The following is a 24,709-nucleotide window of genomic DNA, read 5'->3' as shown; positions in this document are numbered from 1 at the left end:
GATATGTCAAAAGCGTTCGATAGAGTACACCATCCCACTTCTCAGCAAATTATGGAGTAACAGGAAAGTTTTTGGAATGGATGGAGTTCTATCTCTCGGGTAGACAGCAATTTGTGGTGGTAAATAGCGTTTCATCTGAAGCTGTTGAGGTTACATCGGGAGTCATACAGGGCTCACACTTGGGTCCATCCTTGTTTGAGGTGTACATAGATGACATTTCAGACTGTTTTCTTTATGCCCTATTCGAAATGTATGCTAATGATCTCAAGATCTATAAGAATATTCGAACTGACGTCTTACGTGTAACGAAAGAATTCACAAATATTTCAATATTAAAAACTTTATATTTCTCCCTTGTAAGAAGTAATTTGGAGTATACAACACCTATCTGGTCACCCCATTACCACAAGTATATAGACGGGATCGAAAGGGTGCAGAAAAAATTCTTCAAAAGTCTTGATTTCAGATTCGGTCGCTACCAGCCTTCAATTCAATATAAAGAAAAGTTGAAGAAATATAATATTCTGAGTCTGCAGCAAAGAAGACTACTCTTCGATTGCATGTTTCTGTATCGGATTCTGAATAACTATTTTGACTATCCTATGATAAATTTTATCACCTTCAATATTCCCCAGTATTCGGATCCTTGAAAGGTGCTCTTTTATATAAAAAAGTCTGCGACAAATGGGAGATATCATTCGGTGTTTCTTAGGATCATGCGTTTTTATAATTGGCATATAAGTAACATGGACGTCTTCAACCTGAGCATGGGTTGTTTCAGAGAATCGGTAATCAGATATTGTCCTCATATTGTTGAGAGTTCACGATGATGATGATGTTTTTCCTTTTTTGTTCCTCTTTTTCAGTGTTATGCACCTATATAAATAATTGTTTTCTTCTTTGACGATGAGTGGAGTTTGTTAACCTTATGAATATTAATTTTGTTAGATGTTAAAAAACCGCATACATTTTTGTTGTTTGTAATTTGATTTAAAATTTGTGAACCTCTAAATTGGATTTCCTGTTGAGGTTCTTGTTCAAATAAATAAATGAATAAATAAATAAATAAATAAATATGACGCAGAATAAGTATATAGTTTTTACATACACACTATGTTTTTTCTGATTCTCGCCACATTGAACCACCATATGAAATATAGCAACAACACTACTTTTGAAACAATTTAATGAAGAAATATCCTGATATGTTTAATACATGTTTGTTATTTGAAAGGAAATTTTACAAAAACTATAAGAAAACTTTGTTTTCACAAGTTTCCCCAAAAGGTTTCGTGTCAAAAATAATAGAATTTTTTCTAAATCCATAAAATGAGCCTCTTTTATTCTTGATGGTCCTTATGGTCACAAAAAAGTAGAAGGGATTCTATGAACCCAATCATCGACTTTTACTTCGCTCGTTATAGTTCAAATAAAAATTGAAAGACCTAAAAGTTCTTTCGAGTTCTCAAACGCTTAGCAAAATTCCTAAGACTGTATAATTTTCTTCATAATCATATTCTTTGATTGTCTGTGAATTTTTATTACAAAATGTACTTATACGTTTCATAACACTTCACGAAATCAATTTTCATCAACTTTTAGTAATGTATAGAAAATGAATAATGGATCTCAAGAAACGCTAGATTTCTTTATATCGAAAAATTCGAATCAAGAAAGCTAAGTTTGAAGGCGAAATATATGTCGGATATTTTGTGGCGTGCACGCTGACTGAAAAAGAGAAGTACAATATTTTAAAAAGAGCATTTGTTCCGAACAAACATTTTTACTCCCGCACTCAGTTCACGTCGAGAAAAATAAAAATGTCGAATGTTATTTATCAGAAAAACATTTCCGAAACTTCTCTTTGCTGATTCCTTCAAAGTACTCAGGGGGTGTATTCTGTAATTCTAAAGGTGGTGGAATGAACAAAGCATGCAACATCGCTCAGAAAATTCACGCTACCAAAAAAAATTCTCCAAATTGCTAGGCAAAGATCATGATCTTACAAGCCATGAAAATACTATTTTCCATAAGAAGACCCAACCATGGCAATGATCTTCTTGAAAACTTATGAAAATCAAAAAGAGGAAATTATAAATATTGTGGGAGCCAAATATTGCGGACCAGTTCAGCAAAACAGGGATAAATTGAAGGCTATTCGTCAGATCATAATTTTTTTTCTGGGAAAACAAAATATTCCTCTTCGTGGTCATAAGAATACTTTGGATAGCATCTGAAATAAATAAGGATAATCTCAGAGACTGATAACCGGATAAAAACGAAAAGAATGCGATCAAATGTCCATATTATAATTACACATTGAATTTATCTCTTTCCAAATGTAGTAATGAACAAGATATACGGAATGCTGTTGGAATCTTAAAGGAAACTATCGACCTCTTTAAAACTTCACCAAAAAAAAATCATGTGCTGAAATGTTGCAATGATTTTCAACTCGTGAAGTTATGCGAAACGAGATGGTCAGCAAGACACGAAGCGGTATTAGTGTTCAAGCTTTCGTTCCAGAATATCATCAGAGCTTTGCAACTTATATCTCATTGGAAAGAAACAAAATCTTCTTCAAAATCTCAATTATTGATATTGATGAACTCATTGCTTACTACAAAATTTATGACATCTTTCCCCGGCTCATTTTTTGAGCTTAACAGAAAACTAGAGAGGAATTCTACAAAAAAAAACGATCGACAAAACTGTTGCACTAAAATCAGTATAAAATATAATTTCGATATTGAAAGGGCAGGTGGATTTCACACCCCTAACAGTATTCACATTCTGAACACTCAACTAGAAATACAGGAGAATTTAGCAAAGAGATAGAAAATAAAATGAATATGTAACACTATGACAAAAATGTAAAAATAAAAGTTTACATTTTTTTCGAAAATTTAGTTTCCTCTTGATTGTGTTTACAGCGTCGCGTCGTGAAAAATATCAACACCATCAGCAAATAGGTTAGAATACTTTAACATTGTATGGGTCGAAAAGTTTATTTCTTAAAGGAAAAAATATCATGACGTCTGAAAGTTCTAACAGGTATGTACATAAAATTAATAATTTCCATTAAGAATTGAACCTGGCTCGAGAAGATTCTTAAATAACTTATTGATGAATAAAACACAGTTCAACTTTGTACGGAACTACAAGCTTACCAATCCAAAGTGTTTTGAGCCTATTGAATAATCTGCAGAATTGAATCTACCAGTGGACAAACCACATTTTCCGCCAAGAAACCTGAGGAATCTTTTCTGAACAATTTCCTAACTTGAAACGTATGTATACCCGGTACTGAGGGCTCCAGACGTTAGTTAAAAAATTCAGTCTGTTGAACATATAAGAGTTGTGAATAGCTAACATTGAATTGCCTACTTTGCCGAATGAGGCATGGATATAGCCTGATATTTTGTTGCAATTATTGGTCGACGTGGTAATTCATTAAAAGTTGATTGTCCAGCAACAATCCAAGGTCTATCACTTTATCCTTTTTGGGAGTATAATACCATCAATCGAATATTCGAAGTGAATGGTGTTTTTGTTACGTGTAAAAGATAAAACAAAGCATTTGAGGCAATCCAAGAAAAGGCTATTTTCCTCAGAGTACCTGCTGCTATTCAACTCGTGCTGCAGCTCTTCGCAATCACGCTAACTTACAACTTTTAAGTCGTCGGCGAAAAGTAGAATCTTGCAACCGAAGATTTTTTTATTGATATGTTACGGCTAAAGATAGGTGTGAACCTTAACTTGAGATTAGCCAGCTAAACTTAGGTTTAGCTTCGAGCAAATGCTTGTGTTAGTCTCGTACTACTAATTTCGTAAGCACCGAATGGGAGAGGTAAGAGGGGAAAATCAGCTGATTTAAAAGTTCTCTGTTCTTCGAAAACCGCCGCACGTCCATGTCCGCGAAAAATGCAAAACGAAAGACGAATAACCGAAACATAGGCGCATGCTACTCTCGACTGGGAAAACAGATAGAAAATATGAGAAAAAATTCAGAAATTCGAGATTTTTCAACACAATTGTAAACGCATCCAGCTTCACCTGGGGCCTGTTGCCGGAGTTTCGGAGGAGTTTTATTATTCCTGAGAACCTACCTATTTTTCTACACGAAACCAACTAAAAAACGACAACTGATACCACAATCCGTAACCCGAATTCCGACGCAAAATATCGAGATGAATTGTGAATTTAAAAAAAATTCGAGATCCCTTCGTGCCATTCACGCAAGTCGATAAGGTCCATTTTCGCAAAACAGCCAAGGAAGATCAGTACATCACCTGACATTAACGTAACCTATGTCAATCATCAGCTGACCCAGATTTGTTCTTTTATATTTCAGTTAGACCTAAAACTACAATAATATCAATTTCGATTCTTTCTTATTTTCACTGCCCAACAATTTTCCCCATGCCAGTTATATATAGTTAGTTCAATATGAGGATCTTTCAAAAATTACTACATTGAGGTTATGTTCAGTTTCGTAAACAATTGAATTGACTTAGTTTATGAAGGAAGATATAGAAATGAAACATCTTGAGTAAGTAAAGAGTTTAAGAAATCTCAATTGGGAGTTTTCAGGTATATATCTAAGGAAAATTATTCAATGTTATGATATATTCTTTATCCTGAAATCTTAAATGCATTGATGTTGAAAACCACAGCTCATGGAACATTTAATCGATCGGGATCACAGATTACTGTAATATGTGATCGATATAAACTCAAAACAAAATAAAACGAGACAGTATCATTAGACTTTATTTGATATAACAAGGTATGGAGGGGTCAAAGACATAGAGACATGGACTGAGCAATGCCAGCCTGAAATTGGCTATTTTATAGAAAGAGAGAAATGATCGCCGGGCCGTTACCTGTCTCTTTTGTGTTCAAATAGAGATGAGTGCGGACCAATCAAAATTCTAGAAAAAGACAACTGCATGCCCAATGTTCAGTTTCTCCGCCACCATGAAACAAACCTATTATTTTCGATTTGGTCTAATGCGACCAGACATAACTGATTTTCACACAGATGAAACTTTAGGATCTCAGTAGAGTCTCATGTGCTTTGAATACCTGCGACCTTGTGGAGCTTGCCTAGTGACACCTTGGTGACACCAGGTGACAAAGGTAACTAAAAATAAGTGTTACTCAACTTATTTTCACATGGCTGATTTTTGTAATGGCTCATATTTAAATATTAGTTAGTTTTGGTGGTGTACATGAGTCAGCACCCACTCTCAAGGCCAGGTAGTGGAACATCTGGCGGCGACGCTCTTTGATTTATGTAAAATTACCATATCCGTACTTTGGGTGACCGCCTCTGTTCTATTGATATGTCTTCTGACTATTTTATTCTCAAATAATAAATTATGTTTGAGCAATAAATGCATTTTCAGCCATTACAAATCTCTTGAAACGACATCGTTGAAGCAGCAACTTGTGGGGTACTGACCCACCGCGTTTTACTAAATTGAGGTCTGACCACTTTCTCAAGTTTTCTGTTCTATAAACTAGCTGAGTGAGTATTTTCAATCATTACAAAATACTTGTAGAGTATGTTGTAATTTTATATACCTACATCAAAGCGCGTCGCCGCTAGGTGTTCCACTACCTGACCTTGAGAGTGGGTGCTGACTAATGTACACCCTCAATACTAAACCATATTTAATTATGAGCCATTACAAAACTCTTGCCGATTTTCGTCGCCAGCTCTCGGACTAGAACATTTTGTGCAGCACTCCAGCACGAACAAGCTGTTAACACATTTAGCCGATTTAGCGTTCGTTTCCACCGGCATTGCTGTGTGCAACAGTGCCGCACTCCGGTGGAATCGCACCTTTAGGTATGTGTATGTGCCATGTGCGAGCAACGTATAGTATACAGTAAAAAGACTCCAAACAGATTGTGACAGGGAACCGAGTTACCATAGTCTCACTCACTCTAAAACGCATGCATGTTTCTCTCGCGCTCACACTCCCGGCTAATTAATTTTCATGTTTAAGGGATGTTTGGTCACTACTATTTGTCTGAATGATGAAATATAACTTTTTTATAGTTTATGACATATTTCAATATAAGACATGTGAAAATAAGTAAACTTTTTTATATTCTGTTATTTATTCAAAGCGTCTGGCAAGAGTTTTGGCCCATGGAAAGTGTCTGTCAGTTGTAATATAACTTCAAAATAATATTCTTTGAAACATATATAAAAATCAGCCATGTGAAAATAAGTTAAGTAATACTTATTTTTAGTTATCTTTGCCACCTGGTATATGCCCAGGTGTCACAAGGCAAGCTCCACAAGTTCGCAGGTATTCAAAGCACATGAGACTCTACAGAGATCCTTAAGTTTCATCCGTGTGAAAATAAGTTATGTCTGGTCGCTCTGGGCTCTTACTCTATAAGTAAATACATACAAAATGCAATATGTTAAAATTCGAAAAAAATATATTTCGATATATTTGAGTTTAAAAGGAATTTAAGGACATATATTTTGAAATTCAGGAAAATTATTATGTGCTGCAAATTTCCATGTTGGTGTGTTCAACAATGAACTTTCTACCCAAAACAGTGTCAGACTTCTGCAACTTGCGGTTATATCAGAAACAGCCTATCAATGGCAAACCCAGTATATCTTGTATCGTTCGATAGCTGATTTGATGGCAATTTCAACAGTATGCTATTTATGGGGAAAAGTCAACAGTATATGTATGAATTATTGGGATTCTTGTGTAGAAATTATGAAAATGGGAGGCCACACTTATTGAAATATTTTTGCTGAGGAGGTTTTTTTACAAAATAATCTTTACCATTTTAAATTTTTCTATTGAGTATTAAAATACTGTTTTTTTGGACCTGAAATACACAGGATTTTTAGCAGAAGATCAAGTTGGACAAATCGATTCCATTACAATCACAATTTTCAAATTACAACCCATATTTTTCATTATGTATTTCAGTCAATTCTACGAACAAAAAGAGGGGCACAACCTAAATAAACCCTATACCTAAAATGCAAACTTTTAGTGCTATCAAAGAAAAACTCGAAATTAGGATGAAGAACCACTTCGCACTGCTTGGCTATTCTGCGGAACAATCGAAAAAACTTAAATTCGATGTCCGATACACAATTTTGGCATTTCATGAATTGTTTATGAATTCTCAACAATCCCAACAAAATCTATCAGAATCAGATACAATTCACGAACTGTCAGAATTATTTATCGGAACCGAGAAGATATAGCACCTTTGCGCCTCCTTAGGCGCAATTCAGCAATTCGTCGGAAAAGTGATGACGTAGATAGAGGCTAATGTCAAACTGAATTGGCAGGACTGGTATCGTTAGCAGTATCGTAACAGAGACAGTAAGTAATGTTTGAAAAGATATCATTTATAATACCTTCAACTTTAGTGCGAAAACGTTTATCTGATGAAAAAGTCGCAGGAAGTACTGTAGATATTTCCACAAGTTAGGAAAGTTAGTGGAGAAGAATGATATTATTTTCATTTATTGCCCGGCAATATCTAATTTTTTTTACAAGCGTAGGCGTTCTACCCTTTTCCCGCATGCATTTCAAGTCGCAAAGAGTCATTTTCCGACACTCAAATATTTTAGGGTGAATTAAATTCGGCATGTCTCTATGCAACGATGAGATAATCTTGGTAACGACATGTAGAATTACGTCTTTCATTATACAGGGTGTTCTACAAGCTCTATGACAAACTTTGACAGATGGTAGCTGTGCTTATTCTGAAATTTTTTTTTCCTATGAACATATATCCGATTCGTTTTTGTTTAGAAGGTACAGGCATTGGAAAAATCAAATTTTTATGTTGAAATCATAATAATCAATGGAAATTTTTGGACTATAAAAATTGTTCACCTTCGGCTTGAATGCAAGCTTCACATCGACGAACTAAAGATGCCTTTACTCGGCGGATTAGATTTGGGTCGTTTCGTATATGGTTTGCTGCATCTTGAATTCTATCAAGTAATTGTTAATGAGATTATATTTCAACATCATAAACAAGCTGCTCATACGACCCCATAAATAAAAATCTAAGGGATGCAAGCCCGTTTGTAACAGCCGAGAATTCTCTACCAAATTTTGGTAAGAAAACGGCAGAGATTATTTTGTATGCAACTGAATAGTGAATGCTAACGAAAGAGCGTATGTAACGGTAAAGAATTCACGGCGCATGAATTCTCGAGTGAATTCTCTAGAGAATTCTCGGCTGTTGCAAACGGGCTTTAGATTAGGTGAACGAGATGGCCATTGTATTGGTCCTCCTTGACTTATACATTTATTCGGGAATGTTCCTTCAGCCAACTGACTACTTGTCTCCCTCTATGTGGTGGTGCACCATCGTGCTGATACCACATCAGAAAGGTTGTGCTCCAAAAAATTTGAATATAAATCTGCATTTGAACGATCATTTATAACATGAAAACACTAAAATGTTGCTTACATCGTCTTTGTCTAATGGCATATGGATTCTGCAGTGCCCATACATGTTCATTATGGTTATTGTTAATACAATCCTCAGTGAAACAAGTGTCAATAATTAAATTAACGTCAATTACCATATCAACCGATATTTTGTTTCGGCGTACTTGTTCAAAAAACATGAAAAAATTTTTTTTCAAATGCTCATAAAGGTGTCAACAGATTACTCTGACGTGACGTGGGACCATGTCATAATTCACATGACTCAAAAATCTACGATTTTGCGCAGGAGCGCAACGTGGGACGTGCAATCCCACGTTACGTCAGAACAATTTGAACGCACTAGCACTAGCACTAGATTTTTGAATCATTTATCACGTGGTCCCACGTCAGTCGTCACGTCAGAGTAATCTGTAGGCACCTTTACTCCTAAACGAAAACGGGTTCCAATGACTGGAAAGCCCTAATTGTGCGTATCTGATATTATGCCTCCTTTGCTATATCTTCTTGATAGGAACATAGAATTTTAGTTTTTTTTTTCCGGAAGTCACAGAATAATCGAGTAAGTGGTTCAAAATGGATCTCTCCCTTATTTCCAGATTTTCTTTGATAACCCCGAGTGAAAGTTTCCATTTTAGGTATGGGGTTTATTTAAGTTACCATAGATAAACACTATAGAAGAGAAACTCTTGGATACAATTTTGTTACGAATAACAGCGCCATCTCTTAACGTCAGCAAACTAATCGCAGTAAATTTGTCGAGAGCGTCCTTACACGCTCTGATCAGGTAATTCTAACTTTATTTGGAGATGAATATATAAGAAATAATACTCTGATTTCATACATATAATTTATTACATGAAATATTCACATATGATAATTAAAAAACAATGAAATATATGATGAAACTTATTCCAACCATAACACTAAAAGAACCATAAGAACAGGCAATTTTTCCTCTCTTCTTTCACTTTTCTCGTGGCTGTTGCAATATCAATTTCATGCACGAGCGCAAAATCATAGATTTGTTTAACGCACACGACCGATAGTCGGTGAACGACTATTTCGTAGGAGGTCCACGCACACGAACAGTCGGTGATTGTAACAGGAGATGGATAGGAATACGTTTTTTGAATTTATCCCAGTCATCAATCAACTGAACAGACACTTCCTCCCAAAGTTTCTTCTTCCGTATTTTATTCGAGTACTTTGCTGTTGAGGTTTCATATAAATGTCTACCCTTCTGTACCACACAGATTAATTTTTCAATGTCTATATCCATTTTTGATCGTGTACCTACTATTTAAAACGCTCGCGTACAGTAATTCCCAACATAATAGAGATCAAGAACCGACTAAACTGTGGTTCGTATGCGTTGAAACAAGAGAAACCTATATGCCCATCTACTTCACCGACAATCGTGACGGGTGACAAAATTGAGCGCGCTACGACTGTTTTGTAGGCCCGACTAAAAGTCGTTGGTACATTAATATAAGCGTTCTGCATTTCAACCGACAAAATAGTCGCCCACCGATTGTCGGGCGTGTGCGTTAGGTCTAACTATGCTACATAGTCACTGTAGTTTATGCGCAGAAGGATCAACGTAGGAAACTAATATTTTTTCATATTAATTTGCTGATGTTTCAAAGATGGTAGCAGTTCACTCGTTTCATGTCGTTACTAGGGAGTTTCACCCCCCTGTAGGTTACCTCCGCTCTTTTTCTACGTAGAATCGACTGGAACAATAGAAAATATTGGTTGTAATTTGGAAATCTTGAGATTTGATTAATTCGATTTGTACAACTTGATGATCTTCTCATAAACATCCTGTACATTTTGGGTCCACAGAGCAAATGTTATCAATACTTCATAATGGAAGAATAGAAAATAGTAAAAAATTTGCTGAAAAAAACCTCCACAGCAAAAATATCAAAAGAAGTGAAACTATTTTTCTCATGGCAATCCCAATAACTCATAAACCTTGAATTGATGTGGCCTATACTTGAAGAAAATCTATAATTGAACCAAAAACCAGATTACATGATTTTCACAAAAATGAGTTTTTAAACCACAACACGTGTTTCGCTATCACAATAGCATCTTTATGTGGTAAAATTTTACCTTCACCCATTCATCATTAGTTTTTGCGATATATCGATATTTTTTAGTAGCTGGGAAATAGGGTCTTCCAAGTTCCTGCACATGGGAAATCTTTCGGAACATCATTTTTCAGGGCTCAATGAATATGTTGAGTCCTATTTCCGGTTTCTTTTTCGAACCCGAGAAATGAGGCGTCGAAAGTTTTTTGAATTTTTTTCCCATTTTTTCCTATTTCGTAATGAATAACAAATGGTATATCTATGGGAGATGACTCCCCAACATAAGGTTCCTGTAGTGTTCCTCAAACAACTGAAGAACAGAAGAATCATCACCACACCTAGTCCAAGATTTAATTTCAGTACTGCAGAGATTTCAAACGACGAGAATGATCCTTGACCAAAATAAGCAGAAGATTTTTGTCGCAGAGTAGATTTTCCTCACACTGCAATTGCAGAACAAGTTATGTATTGTGATTATTTATTTCTTCTCAAGTCATCATCAGTCTTTGAATCAGTTAGCTGAAAGCTGTATTATTTACTTTTTCTTTCTAGTTTTCTAAGCGCTTTTTTTGGTTTCAAATATAATTTCGAAATGGAGAGAGGATAAAGAAATTTTATGTCAATGGAAAAGATGCCCCTCAGTATTATTTATTCTACAAACAAATTGACATCATACCATCGTACCACATTGCACTAACCTCAATTAAAACTCAAACTTGCATTTTTTGGCAACTAAAACCGTACTGCTTGCATTCAAAACGAAAGACATACATATATAGGAGAGAAATTTATCCTTTCAAGTTCCACAATTGAAAAATCTTTCAGAATGTCATTCTTCAGGGTTTCACGAATATATAAACAAAATTTTATACACTTCATTTTTGAGAAATTTTTTCGATTTTATTCTAAATCTGAAATGAGGGTTCATTTCACTCTTCTGAGTCTGCAAATGAAAAATTGGGATAGTATTCTTTAGGACTTTATGAATATGTACACCAAATTTAAATCTTTTCATTTGTTTTTCAAAACTTATTTTCTATTTACTAAAATAGAAAATGGCTGTTTTAAAGTTTTGTCGAAGAGCATGATGATTCAGAGTCAAGTTCAGAGTATTTAGATCTCTTCTCCAAATTAAAAATGAGATATTTGATGCCATACTGAAGAAAAGAATTACACAAACAACAATCCATGACTTTTTGCATCAATAAAATGACTTCTACTTACACATGGCTCTCTTATCAAACTTTATATGTATAGTTCATTCAAGAATGATCGACATCCCAGTAGGCCTTGAATGTCCAGAATCAGCTCAATATCAGACCACTAAAGATCTTCAATAATATATGTAGTTTCAATTTTCAATCACAGAACTGGAATATATAAATATAATCCAGAAAAGTATTTGAGGAGAAGAAATATTCAAATACAGATCATATTAATCAGCATTCAAAATTGATACAATTTGTTCAATCAAATAAGGAACATAAACAGCAGTACAAAATTCAAATAATCTTCTTTAAGTGCTTAGATTCACATATATAATAGTTCTATAGATCAGTTTTTATTCACAATACCAACCTGAATTCGGCAACACAAAATCTTTATTTATGGGCTATTACCAACTAAAATTCGATTTCCCATATCCACATGAGATGTCAGTTATTCTTGAATGGACTATATCAAAATGTATGGAACAATGTTTTCCCCTAAGTTTTCAGTTCGTTGTTCATTTTGAAGATTTTTACATTCATAGAGGTGTTGAAGGTCCAATATTTTTCAATTTTTATTTTCATTGAAGAAATCATAACTTTCCTATGTACTTCTTTTAAAAGGACATCTCTCTTCAACAGATATTTTCATTAATGTCCGCCCAAGGAAGATTTCACCGTATTCATTATCGAGTTGGATCAAATATTACTCACCCTCATATCCAGCCCACCAACTCCACATTGCAACCATAGCTAACATCCAATGAAACATTTTTCCTTCTATTTTATAATACATATCCTGGTAGCCCAGTTTTCTTAGTGGATATAGCATCATCATCCATATTGTGTAAGTACCTATGCAGTAAACATTGTTGAGAATTATGAAGCACAACCTGAATATCCCCTTTGGAACAAGGAACAATTTCCTGAAAAATAAATCAGAATAAAATCAGAGTTCATTCACCAACAAGTATAATAATCTAAAGTGAAAAATAGGGAAGATATCAATTCAGCTCCTTGATAGTGAAAAATAATAACTCTTTTTTCCGAGGTTTTTTCAGGTTCTCCAAACTTTTAAGTTTCAGTTTAATCATATAATAGTAGTTAAAACAAAATATTTATCATCATATGTTGACTATGTCGCTTGAGATGTACAATAATGAAATTTAGTAGAAATGGTCAGTTACAATTCATATTGGTCATAGAATAGCTACAGAAGCTCAGTACCTTTGCATTTGATGAAATTTAAATAGCTCAAATAGAAAAGTATAATAAAATTATAATCATATAGAATGAAGTTATGTCATTATCTATTATCAATAATATTTATATCAAATAGGTTCCTCTTCTCTAACTCTAAACAATAGTGTGAAAAATAGGGAGAATATTTCTGGAATATAAAGTATTGATTGATAAGTTTAGTATTGAGATTCACCTGATAATTTCCTTATCTTCAAAATTAACGAGAATTATGAATGAATACTCATTGATAAAAATTATATTATTTCAGAGTTACTGGTATTGTGGAAAATAACTAAATATCACCAGAAATTATAAAGAAACTAAAATTTGGCCCTGGTGATATATTGTCCACATATAGTGATTTGAACTAATGTCCAAATCATATTTAAATTCTTTCACACCAAAAGAAATTCTTATGAATGATACTGTGAGTAGGTTGCTGTATTGTTATAAATCAATGCGATCTACCCATAATGGTAAATTAACCATATATATGTCAATAACAAAAGGAATGAATAAGTAAAAACTAATCATCATAACAATGAGGAGATAAATTGATAGAAAAATCAATCATCAATAATAGGTACTCACTTGCACATATTACACATATTGTCCATTTTTATTATTTGTTTAGGACTATTCCATGCTCAATTTCCAAGATATTGCAAATTCAATAACAATGCACTAACACTCTGAACATAGTACTAATACACAAATTAATTGTTATTTCTCCGGTAATCCTCATTTTAGCTTAACATTTTTCGTTTATAGTCAGTTAAACGCAACTATTCAGTGGAAACCTATACGAGTTATGTTGGAAAAAAAGTGTGCAATTTCCAATAAAACAGCAATTTAAGGATGAAAAATTGACTTCACTATTTTTTGCCGAGTTTTGTATGTTTAGCAAACTCACTAATATGAAAATAAATAACTAATCAATGAAGTTACCCACTATTTCATTATTTCATAGATTAGGTCAAATTTATCAGACAATATTTAAACTTATCATTATATGTACTTATTTTTCGTACTTTACTTAAAAATTGTGAAGGAAATATTCAAAAAATTGTTCAATCAGTAAAACAAAATCAACCCATTTCATCTGACAGTTACACTGACGTTAGACTCATATTAGTGTTCTGTGTGTTGCTAACCATAGACCTCTGAATCTTCTTTTTTTTTCATCTTTTTCATTAATGCTTCTTCAATTCGTTTAAAACCTAGATATCCCCATATCTCTGGTTTAAGACGGCTGTTATCATTGGTGGCGCCCATTGAACTAAAGTCAATGGTGGCGCCAGCAAAAATTTTTAGGTTCGAGATCTTGGTGGCGCAATACAATTTTTACTGTTATTTTACTAAACGATTTCAGTTATTCAGTTCTGTTTGAAAGGTTTGTAGACCTTAAATTCCAATATAATCTAGATAAATCTGTCTGATATTCTGCCTGTTATTCCCGTCGTCAGAAACGGGAAACGGGCTGGCGAGCCCTCTCGAATGGGCTGCCCACGTTGTGTTGTGCGGACAGTGACGCATAGGAGCTTGGGGCCTTGGGTCGTATTTGAGGTCCATTTTCCACTTTCTGTACTAGTCCGTCATCAGCTTTACAACCGATCCAGATGTTCTCCGGCAACCCCATCATAAATCTCCAGATTTTCCGGCTCCTGGGTGTCACTCATTATCTCCACCACCGTTATTCTCGGATTCCAACACTCGTTTCAATAGCCCATTCCATTGTCTAGGATTTGAGAATTCTATTGAGCCCAGTAGGATATAATGGCCGGAGAGTAACCTGCGATTTCCTGACATGATGCCCGTCGATTCTCCTTCATTCAGCCATAAAGTAAGTCAAGGTGTGTTCTGTGCATCCAGCTGATGACTAGACCAAGATAGGGATCTTTCTCTTTGCCTTTTTGGATATTGCCCTCATTCCAATTGTCATCCTCCAGCATGGTTCATACAAAGTGTGGCTTCTTTCTCTTCTGCTCGTCGACAGTGTGAGTAATCATTCGGGTATGCTCTCCCCGATAGAGTACCTACATTCGTATGGCTAGTTCCAGCTCGACGATCGAACTTGAAATCATTCTTTGAATGTTGGACATTCCCATTTTCCACAGTTCCAGCATCTCAACTGTCTTCTCCCATCAGGCAAAACTTGCTTCATCTCTTTCCTTATATCACCTTCCACGTCAGCAGGTTCCTGTGAGTTTTCCTTAATCATCCAACCTTACTTTCTCTTTTGTAGGACTGGCGGGGGTTATATGCTGCTACTGAGCTTATTCAACGTACACACCGCGTCTTCTTTGATGCATGACTAAAAACCAACCGACGACGGCTCATCCTGAGTCTCCTCGAAGGTGAGGGCCGTGAGGGGCCTCATGGCGAGGACCATGTTTACCAAAGATTTTTGATGTTTACACTATGCGAGGTACCGGAAGTGAGGCTGATGCGCGAGAAGGTGCGTCTAAACCGGGTTTTAGAATTTTCTACCAATTTTTCTTAGAGTCCTCAAAGTCTCTTCGAGAGTCTACGAGTTCTCCTCGAGATTATTCATTATCAAACTCAGATAATTTCCAGGAAATTGTAATAAAAATGTTTCGGGTCTCTTTTATAAGGTGTGCAACTAAGTTACCGCCGGTTGCCGCTGTTTGTCAATAGATGTTTCCAGCAGTAAGTGCTGGTCGATTTTGACATATCCAAAACGTCATGAACACAGCTTAGAGGCAAACTAGCTTAGACATATGGGCTGTATTCGGGTTCGGCTTTCTGACAGTCCGAGAATTGTTCTAGGACTGCGCAAAACTGTTGCGCCCTAGTAAATCCTCTGCGCAGTTCTAGAACCATCCTCGGACTGTCCGAAAGCCGAACCCGAATACAGCTATGGTTAATTCGAAGGTTTTCGGCCTGCCTTCGCTCGGACAATCGTCAACATCGAAATCACCGCCTTTGAAGGGACGAAATCAATCACGGCACGTTGTTTTACATAGAGCAGCATCTCCATAAACTTTTTGGAGCTCTCGATGTGCTTCAGCCGCCGTTTTCTTCGAATGAGAGAAGAAAATCAGCACGGCAAATTGCGATTATTTGGCATAAAAATAGACATAAGTATTCACAAAACCAAAAGTATATGACGCCGAAACAAAATCACTAATCTAAATTGGAGGTATTACTGGTGTTGTTCGATGAGGATCCGTGCCAAACGCAAGAAGAGCTTTCTTTAGCACTAGGAGTTACCCGCCAAACAATTTCTAAGTGACCCCATGCGTTGGGCATAGAGAAAAACTATGGCGTTAGGAATGATTCAAAAACAGTGTACTTGGGTTCCTTATGAATTAAAGCCAAGGGACGTTTAACGTCGTTCTTTCGCCTGTGATCAACTGCTTGAGCGGCAAAAAATGAGAGGTTTTCTTCATCGCATCGTAACAGGCGATGAATAATGGATCTATTACAGTAATTTAAAGAAAAGAAAGCCATGGGGACTGCCCGGTCATGATTCTACTTCGTCTCCTCGACCGAATATTCTGTGTATTTGGGGTGGGTCGATGTTAGTTATATATACAGGGTGACGTAAGGGACAAAGGCTAAGTGGAGGTAGAGAACCTCAAACTGAATGATAATTAGGGTTTCAAATGTCTTATAAGGGTATTCGTATTGCTGTAGCCTTGCTCACAGCTTCTTCAATTCTTAGGAATGAGCCGCTGGCATTAAAATTCAGAGCTAATATAGCAACTGCTGACAGACAAAACGATAAAAATTCATTCCTACAATATTGAACATGTTATTGATATTGACATAAAAGCACAAGGGTCTAACTTTTCAGAGGTGTGCTTATACTTATATGAACAATCTGAAATAAAATATTTTCTTCGGTCCTTTTCCGCACTCTGAATCTATAGAAGAAATCCAGGTCGACATATTGCTCAAAATAATTATCTGTTTCAACGTTAGGAAACCATTGGTTTAAATATTACGCCGTTTTGAAGTTCCAATGTTAAGTGTCTTCTAGCTGCTGCTTTGTCTTCAGGAGGAGTCCTATCTTATGTAATTTGACGAGGCGAGTTCAATATAAATGTGGTTTCAACATTAGGAAACCATTGGTTCAAAAGTTACGCCACCTTGAAGTTTCAATCTTAAGAGTATTTTCTGGGTAATGTTTATTATACTCTTATTTTATGTTTGTCAGTTGTAAGCATAATAATGAAAAATATTACATGACTGAATTATTTTTCAGGGAAATTAACTTCAGATTTCTTTGGCACCGTCATATTTACACGATGGAAGATTTAAATGAAATTAGATACTTTTATTCATTTCAATTCAATTCTTCATTCTCATAATTGTTTGTTTATTTTAGGTTAGTTTAGGTTAGGTTACGTTAGGCTATATTAGGTTAGCCATGATCCCGTGCGATTGGTCATCACCTTGTCGTGGTGCACGGGCTTAAGTAGTGGCGAGGAATCCCAAGGCCTGCTTTGAGGGGAGCAATGAAAACCAAGAATGACCAACAACAACATGAAGTAATTATGACTTAGCTCCCAGAGTTCATGAATTCATGGACTCGAGGCAGACCCAAAGAGTAATGTTAGTACTTTACTGTTGTATTTCCTTATGCGTTCCCCACTACAAAAGATTATACGTCACAGGAAACAACGAAAACGACAGTGGGGAAACTAACAAGTGGACCTCAAGCCAAAGAGAAGAAACGGAAAGACCAACTGGAAGCAACTATGCAGTGGCGGCGCAAGACCTTAATTTGATGTGGGCAAGATACATTTTGCGAGGCCCTCTGGTGACGCCAGAGGACGTTTTCATGAGAAAGCGACTGATAATAAAAAATGAAATTTAAGAAATATATAATTTTCTACTTTCAGCCTATCTCACTTAATAACTGAACTAATTAATTATCAAGTCATGGCCCACCTGAGATGCTAGATCATGCTTAGATAAAAAATTTCAAAATAACTACTGAAGACTAGTTCAAATGAACGTGCAACAACTTGTGATCGGATCCATACACAGTGCAAGATTGTGTTGAACTCGGTCAACCGTTTACATGGTCGCGCGTAATTAATTACGCGTAAACGGTTGCCGGAGTCGCGCGATCCTTTGAACTAGGCCTCAGTGTATTAAGTAGGCTTAGTTCAGATGATAGTGCGTAAACGTGCGATCCACAAACCTCGCGACTAAAGATTTAGAGGAGTCATATACAAATGTTCATATGATCGCGCGACATCGCGCGTAGACTCCACTGTATCTTAAGGCTTAGTTCAGATGATTCGAACCAGAAACCGGACTGCTAAAGATACAGAGGAGTCTACGCGCATATGAACATTTATATTTGACTCCTCTGTATCTTTAGTCGCGCGGTTTGTGGATCGTGCGTTTACGCGCTATCATCTGAACTAAGCCTTATTCAGTTATGTGCATTCAGTATAGGTCCTTTCGTTTGCATAAAAAGTATAGCACTTTTCTACACTCGATTTTAGTATTCGTTTGCTGATTGGATATACACCAGTGTAGAGTAGGTGTAGTTTATCTACACCTCCTTTTGACTAGGTGTAGATAAAATACAGCCCCTCTACACTGGTGTGAATCAACTCGAGTGTAGAAAAGTGCTACACTTTTTATGCAAACGAAAGTACCTAATATCATAGTCGTATAGAATTATGAACTATATACGCCAATTTAGTGAGTCTCAATGGCTTTTTTTAACATCCCTATTTAAGCATGAAAAAATTTCATGGTTTCATGGATTCATTCTGAAAATTGAGTTAATGTCAAATTGTTGATAACCCAATTAAAGTCTTGTGAAACCCGCTGTTGGACGTCAAGCTCAAGCGGTGTAGTGGATCCTCAAGGTAAGCGTCCACAGTTAACCCTCTAATACCCAACTCCGCCTTGAGACTGGTTGCATATAAGTGGATACAAAATTATTCCCTGTGAGCAGTTTAGTTCAACTGCCCATGTCCGCCTTCAGTATAGGTTCATTTTGTGAGTACAGGTGTTAATGTAAATCAGTTAACTATTTGCGGAAGAACGATGTAGATTATACATAAGCTAACTTGAAACTATACGGAAATAATTTTAAAAAGAGAAAAAAAAACTTGGGCATTAGAGGGTTAAGTCATTCGGGCGAAAATTATTCGCTTCGAGCGAAATTTCGCAGTACCTAAAACAAAGCGCAATTCATGCAGAGCGAAATTGTCGCGTATAGAGACCTTTGATGCGCTGATAAAAACCAACAGACCACCGACTCGCAGTGAGGGCCCTAGCCCGGCAATTACTCGGTACCAAAACTTATAATCTTTGCTCGGTACCTCTACACTAGGCGCTTTTTAAAAAGTCGGTCTATTTCATAGAGTTTCTTGAGTGAATGTATATGTTAATCGCTGTTTTCATGACAGAACATTCTTTTCCTTTTGGCTACTCCTTCCTTTCTGAAGTAATTTTGAAGATCAAAACGGTTCTCTTTAATCAACTCTTCGACTCTAATCAATATTTTTTGATACTGTTTGAAAATGTACGCAAATGTTGTAAAGCAGAGGAACTTTTAAATTAACTTGTTTAGATTGCTACAGGAATATGTCTCATAACAAACATGTTGGTGGAACTTGAAAATGGCAGAACAATTTTCTGGATATACCCAAAACCCTCAGATTAAGACACGTTCACTGTTTTTATTGCATAAACCTGTTGCGAGGGGCTCCTCGGCCCGCGAGGCCCCTCAAGCCGCGAGGCCGTAGGCCGTCGCCCACGTCGCCTACGCCTTCCGCCGCCACTGCAACTATGACTCTCTTGGCCCCTCGAATCTACGGACTCGGGGTAGACCCAAAGAGTAATGTTAGTGCCTCGCAACGAACCGAAATTGGGTGAGGAATAACTATGGCTTACTTGGCCCCTGAAATCTACGGACTTCAGGTAGACCCAAGGAGCAATGTTAGTACTTCGCATCCTGATATCCTGAACCCAAACTCCTTCTAATCCAAGGGCTAAAGTCTTGGCGCACAGCTCGCCGGAGACAGAGCTATCGAGAAAAGGCTTCGGATGGTTCGCAGGTGGAAGTGGCGTGGTTAACTATGGCTATCTTGGCCCCCCTAGTCTGCGGACCAGGGGTAGACCCAAGAAGTATCGTTAGTACCGCCTGCAAGAAGCAGCAACTATGGCTTCCTTGGCCCCTCGAGTCCACGGACACGGGGAAGACCCAAGGAGTAGTGTTAGTGCTTCGAATTGGAGCTGCGACTTACCTATCCCGGCGGGAATCCGAGCGTGGACGCAAGGAGTACGTCTCACACTTTCCCCCTCAGAACCACGGGCTCGGCATAGTTCGTGGCGATGTGTCAGAGAGACTATGGCCTACTTGGCCCTCTGGACCTGGAGGAGGCCCAAGGAGTACTGTTATTGTCTTATAGATACCACAATCTCACTGCTCAATCTCCGAGGGACCAGGACCAACGGTCTGCTATAAATATGTCATAGGGTCTACGAACTATATAAAGCGGACCGGGCCAAGACCTTCCGAGGATCTACCCCGGACAGCTCGAGTTCCGTAACCATAGCCAGGGGGACATACGCGGAACCACTCAAACCAGTCAGCGGACCTCACAATAAGATTCTTGTGTGGCTGCCAACTGTGGGAGCGTAAGGCGAGGTCTTCACTTCTCCCCCCGATCACAGCTTCCAAGGGGGGTAGGGAGGGATATGGGCACTACTTGGCACTACGCTGCAACACCGTAAATACCAATCGCCTTGGTCGAGACGGGGTTGTCCTAGTACACAACAACTTAGTTGTACGGGTCAGCGTCCTTGAAACCCCGACTTTGTGGTTGAGGAGGGGGTTTTGGTGGGTGAGAGCCCCACACGAATCCGCTGCATTGCACCGACGCTGCGGAGAAGCCGGTATCGGTTTCCCCCTACTTCGTGGGCAAAAAAAATAGGTTAGCCATCCGGCCACAGACACAGAGAGAAGACGGCGTGCAACATGCAAAGAATGACAACCATCAACGCTCGTGTGTGGGCATGAATGTTGCATGTTCTCCGTCATTCATCTCTTCCGAACCATCCTGAAAACTTGCATGATGCGCGTAGCATGAACGTCCGTGTGTGGCCGATTTTATGCACGAACGGACTTCTGCACCAGTGTAGTAGTCAATATACATACAGCAAATCGAATCGAGCAGAGCAGCTGCAGCTTCAGTCTTCAGTAATGTTTCGGCTTGAAATATACCAAGGACGATGTCGGACCTGAGAAATCTCTCCAGCGAATTCCTTACGGAGTTCATAGAAATTTATAGGTCCTTCCCATCTTTGTGGAAAACAAAATCGAAAGAATATATGGACTGATCGAAGTAGAATTACGCATATAATGTCTTACTTGCTGAGTTGAAAGATGTTGAAAAATCCGCAACAATTGAATCTGTAAAATCAAAATTAACACCCTTCGTGGTGGTTTCCGACGGGAATTCAAAAAAGTATTGGAATCCAAACGATCGGGCGCAGGAGAGGATGAAGTTTATGTGCCGACTTTATGGCATTATGACCTTCTTCTTTTTGTCAGTCTTCAACCTCCAAACGTAATGCTTGTAGAAGATTGATATGGGAAAATAGGTCTCAATTCAAAAGCCATTCTAACCCATTAACTCCTTGGTTTCCTCTCTCGAAGCGACTTCAATTGCTTCTTTTTCACCAAACAATCGTACGCCAATGCCATCAGACAATATTCCTCATCTCCCACTTATGACATTTTCGAACTTACGAATTCTCGCACTACTACTATTATAAGTGTTCTTTGCGCATTATTCCGCGTTCTTTTCTCTCATGTGTGTGGGCAATAAGTGCGAAAGTTGATGGTTGTCATTCTTTGCATGTTGCATGTTGCACGCCGTCTTCTCTCTGTGTCTGTGGCCGGCTTTACCATTCACATTGAAATTCAAGACAAAATTTCTTGCAAGTTGCAAACTATCACTTCGGCAAGGAATTTCGTGCCGGCTATAGATGATGCTGATACTTATGTTTTGATCAGTTACATTTTTGATTCATTTGATTATTTGGTTCCAAGATTATTGCGAATGGTGAATTTCGTGCCGAAGTGCACTTCGGCCGGCGAATTGATTGTGAATGCAGCCTTAGCGTCACAGATTGTATATTTAAATAGACTATATTTATTTGAAAAAATTAAACAGTAAACGTTCATTATGAAATAATCCGCATTTCAATCTCAATTCTCGGGGAATTTACTAGGTACCTTAGAACTCTTATACAAGGTAAAATTGAGGAACAAACCTAATGAATAGGGAAAGCACGTTAAAAACAGTATGTATTACGATTGTGCTATAGAGTCAAGTCCTGATATTTCACATGAAAATTCAACTTTGCATGAACTATATCAACCAATATGATTTTTTTTTCGTTCCAAATGTGTCAAAAATATATCCATGGATAACATGAATTCGAGTTAGTCTCTTCTCTGTCACTTTGATTCATGTCAAAACTTATTCAGAAGTTCGAACACAATTTGGAATGAATAGAGCAAATTCACTTCAATTATGAGGAATTCATGATTATTTTCGTTCATGAAAAAGTGAAAAGAATTGTTCTGTAGTGTTGTATCGAGAAAGTAACGTGAATGCAGTGATAGGAATTGGTTAATCATGGAACTTCGGATTCGTCGTCTACTACGTGAGTGAAGAATTTTCAACTGTATGACCAGTTGTGAAATATCATATAATAGACAATAAATAGACCATAATTACAAAGACACCAAATAAATGAATTGTAAGTTTTTAAATTCATTCGATGAGGTTCACATTATTTTGTCAAATGTCATTCAGATCAGACTTAACATTGGACCTTCAAAGTGACGTAACTTTTGAGCCACTGGTTTCCTAAAGTTGAAACCGCTTTCTTGAACTCAGTTCGTCAACTTATACACAATAAAATCAAAAAATTACAAAAAATCGACTTCCGCTAAAGTGAAGGCGGACCGTTATGGCTATCACGCACGAAATTGACGCGAATAGAAAGTCACTCCAAAATAATTATCAAGAACTGTCACTTTGAAATAATTGTCAACAAATGCCATTTCATTTCCATAGCTACAGTAATTACTTGATTTGGAAAAACAGTTAAAGCGGCTACACACTGTCGGGCCAACTGTCGGGACGACTAGATTGGGCGTTGCGTACAGACGGCACGACCGCCGTCCAACTTGGTCACACAGATTACAGAGATCTCTGTAATCTGTGCTTGGTCAGTTGAATTTCACGATCGCTGGAGTATACATCGCTCGGATCAATGGTGACGGCCATTTTTGCAGCAGCAAATAACTCTCTAGTCGACATCTGAATATAGAGAATGAGCTCGTTTCCACCCAACAGCGCTCCACACGATCCAAATTGGTCGGTCGGTCGTTCGGTTGTCCTGCAAAAACAAAACACCTTCGGATAGCTTTCCGCGTCTTTTCTCTTAAATTTTTTCCCGTAGAGTGGTCAGTAATATCGAATAGTAATCTCCGGTTATTGTTCTTTCCTTATCCAAAAAATCAATCATGATTACTCCATGGCAATCCCAAAAAACTGAAGAAAGAACTTTTCCAGCAGATTTTTGGACCCGAAACTCCATTCCATCGATTGTTGCTTTGTTTCTGGATCGCAGAAATGTACCCAAGTCTAATCCATAGTAACAATTCGGTTTAAGAAGTATACATCGTTTTCAAAGCGAGCACAGATCGAACGCGATGATTCTACCCCTGAACGCTTTTGGTCAACATTCAAACATTTGCGGATCCATTTTGCAGCAATTTTTCTCATGTCCAAATTGACGTGGACTATATATGATGAACGCGTTCGTATGAAATATTCAGTGCTTCATATATCCGTTTTAGCCCAATTCGACGATTTAATAAAATCATGTCATGCACTGCATCGATATTTTCGAGGACTGACACAGAAACCGGCCTTTCCGATCGGTCATCATCTTCAATGGAAAATTTACCTCTTTTGAAGCATGCAGTCCAACTTTTCACGGTCACATACGAAGGACACTGATCACCAAGGGTATTAAGCATATCATCGTAAATCTGCTTACCTCTTAACCCTTTTAAATACAGGTACTTGATGATGGCTTTATACTGCAATTTTTCGATTTTCACAATTTCGGTGGACATCTTCTTTCTTTTGATTTATTGCGTAACTCTGGTTTACTTTTTTGACCTCAAACTTCACACTGACACTTTTAATGAGTTATTGTTCGTTGCTATGGTAACGCAATATTTTTTTTATGCATGGAACTGCTCTAGGCTAACTAGATATCAATACATCCTCATAGTTTTTATACTGTGCAAGATTTTTTTAACTGTCCAGTACAGTAATATAACTTTTTTTGTATTGTTTTTGGTTTCTGTGCTAAAGTTTGTTATGTATTAATATTTTAAAACTTTTGACGTTTCCGACACAATGTTAGCATTGTCTTATGGAAAATAAAGATTTGATTGATTTTGATTGAGGCCCTTCTACGCCTTCGTACATTACCTAATGTAATATTTCAGAAAAAAAAATACTTCCAAGCTTCAAATGATACAAATTCTCATTTTCATCTTTGAAAATTCTATTTTTGAATAATCAAAACACATATGGTTGCCGACACAAAAAAATTTACAAAAATTTTTGAAAAATTGTGTCCGTAGTAACTTAAAATGTCATGA

At 37.1% G+C, this 24,709-nt stretch overlaps 1 protein-coding gene across 3 annotated transcripts in view; it reads right to left on the bottom strand.

The window, feature by feature from the left end:
- LOC123310177 (acyl-CoA:lysophosphatidylglycerol acyltransferase 1-like) overlaps window positions 1-14,133 on the bottom strand; it is a 38,979-nt gene extending 24,846 nt beyond the window's left edge. Inside the window, exons 1-2 of one of the 3 annotated variants that reach the window (XM_044893590.1) lie at window positions 13,603-14,133; window positions 12,484-12,695 (exon numbers count right to left, since the gene is read on the bottom strand). In XM_044893590.1, coding sequence (XP_044749525.1) covers window positions 12,484-12,695; window positions 13,603-13,628 — 238 coding nt within the window. In that variant the 5' untranslated portion in view covers window positions 13,629-14,133. Of the gene's footprint in view, window positions 1-12,483; window positions 12,696-12,996; window positions 13,136-13,602 lie in introns of those variants that run through there. The other 2 variants (XM_044893593.1, XM_044893592.1) reach the window with 2 other exon arrangements.
- Between the last annotated feature and the right edge of the window lie 10,576 nt (window positions 14,134-24,709).

The sequence above is a fragment of the Coccinella septempunctata genome, chromosome 3, assembly GCF_907165205.1.
Source record: "Coccinella septempunctata chromosome 3, icCocSept1.1, whole genome shotgun sequence".
NCBI classification, from domain to species: Eukaryota; Metazoa; Arthropoda; class Insecta; order Coleoptera; family Coccinellidae; genus Coccinella; species Coccinella septempunctata.
Note: the sequence above shows the minus strand (reverse complement) of the source record. Positions and strands in the feature narration are given on the sequence as shown.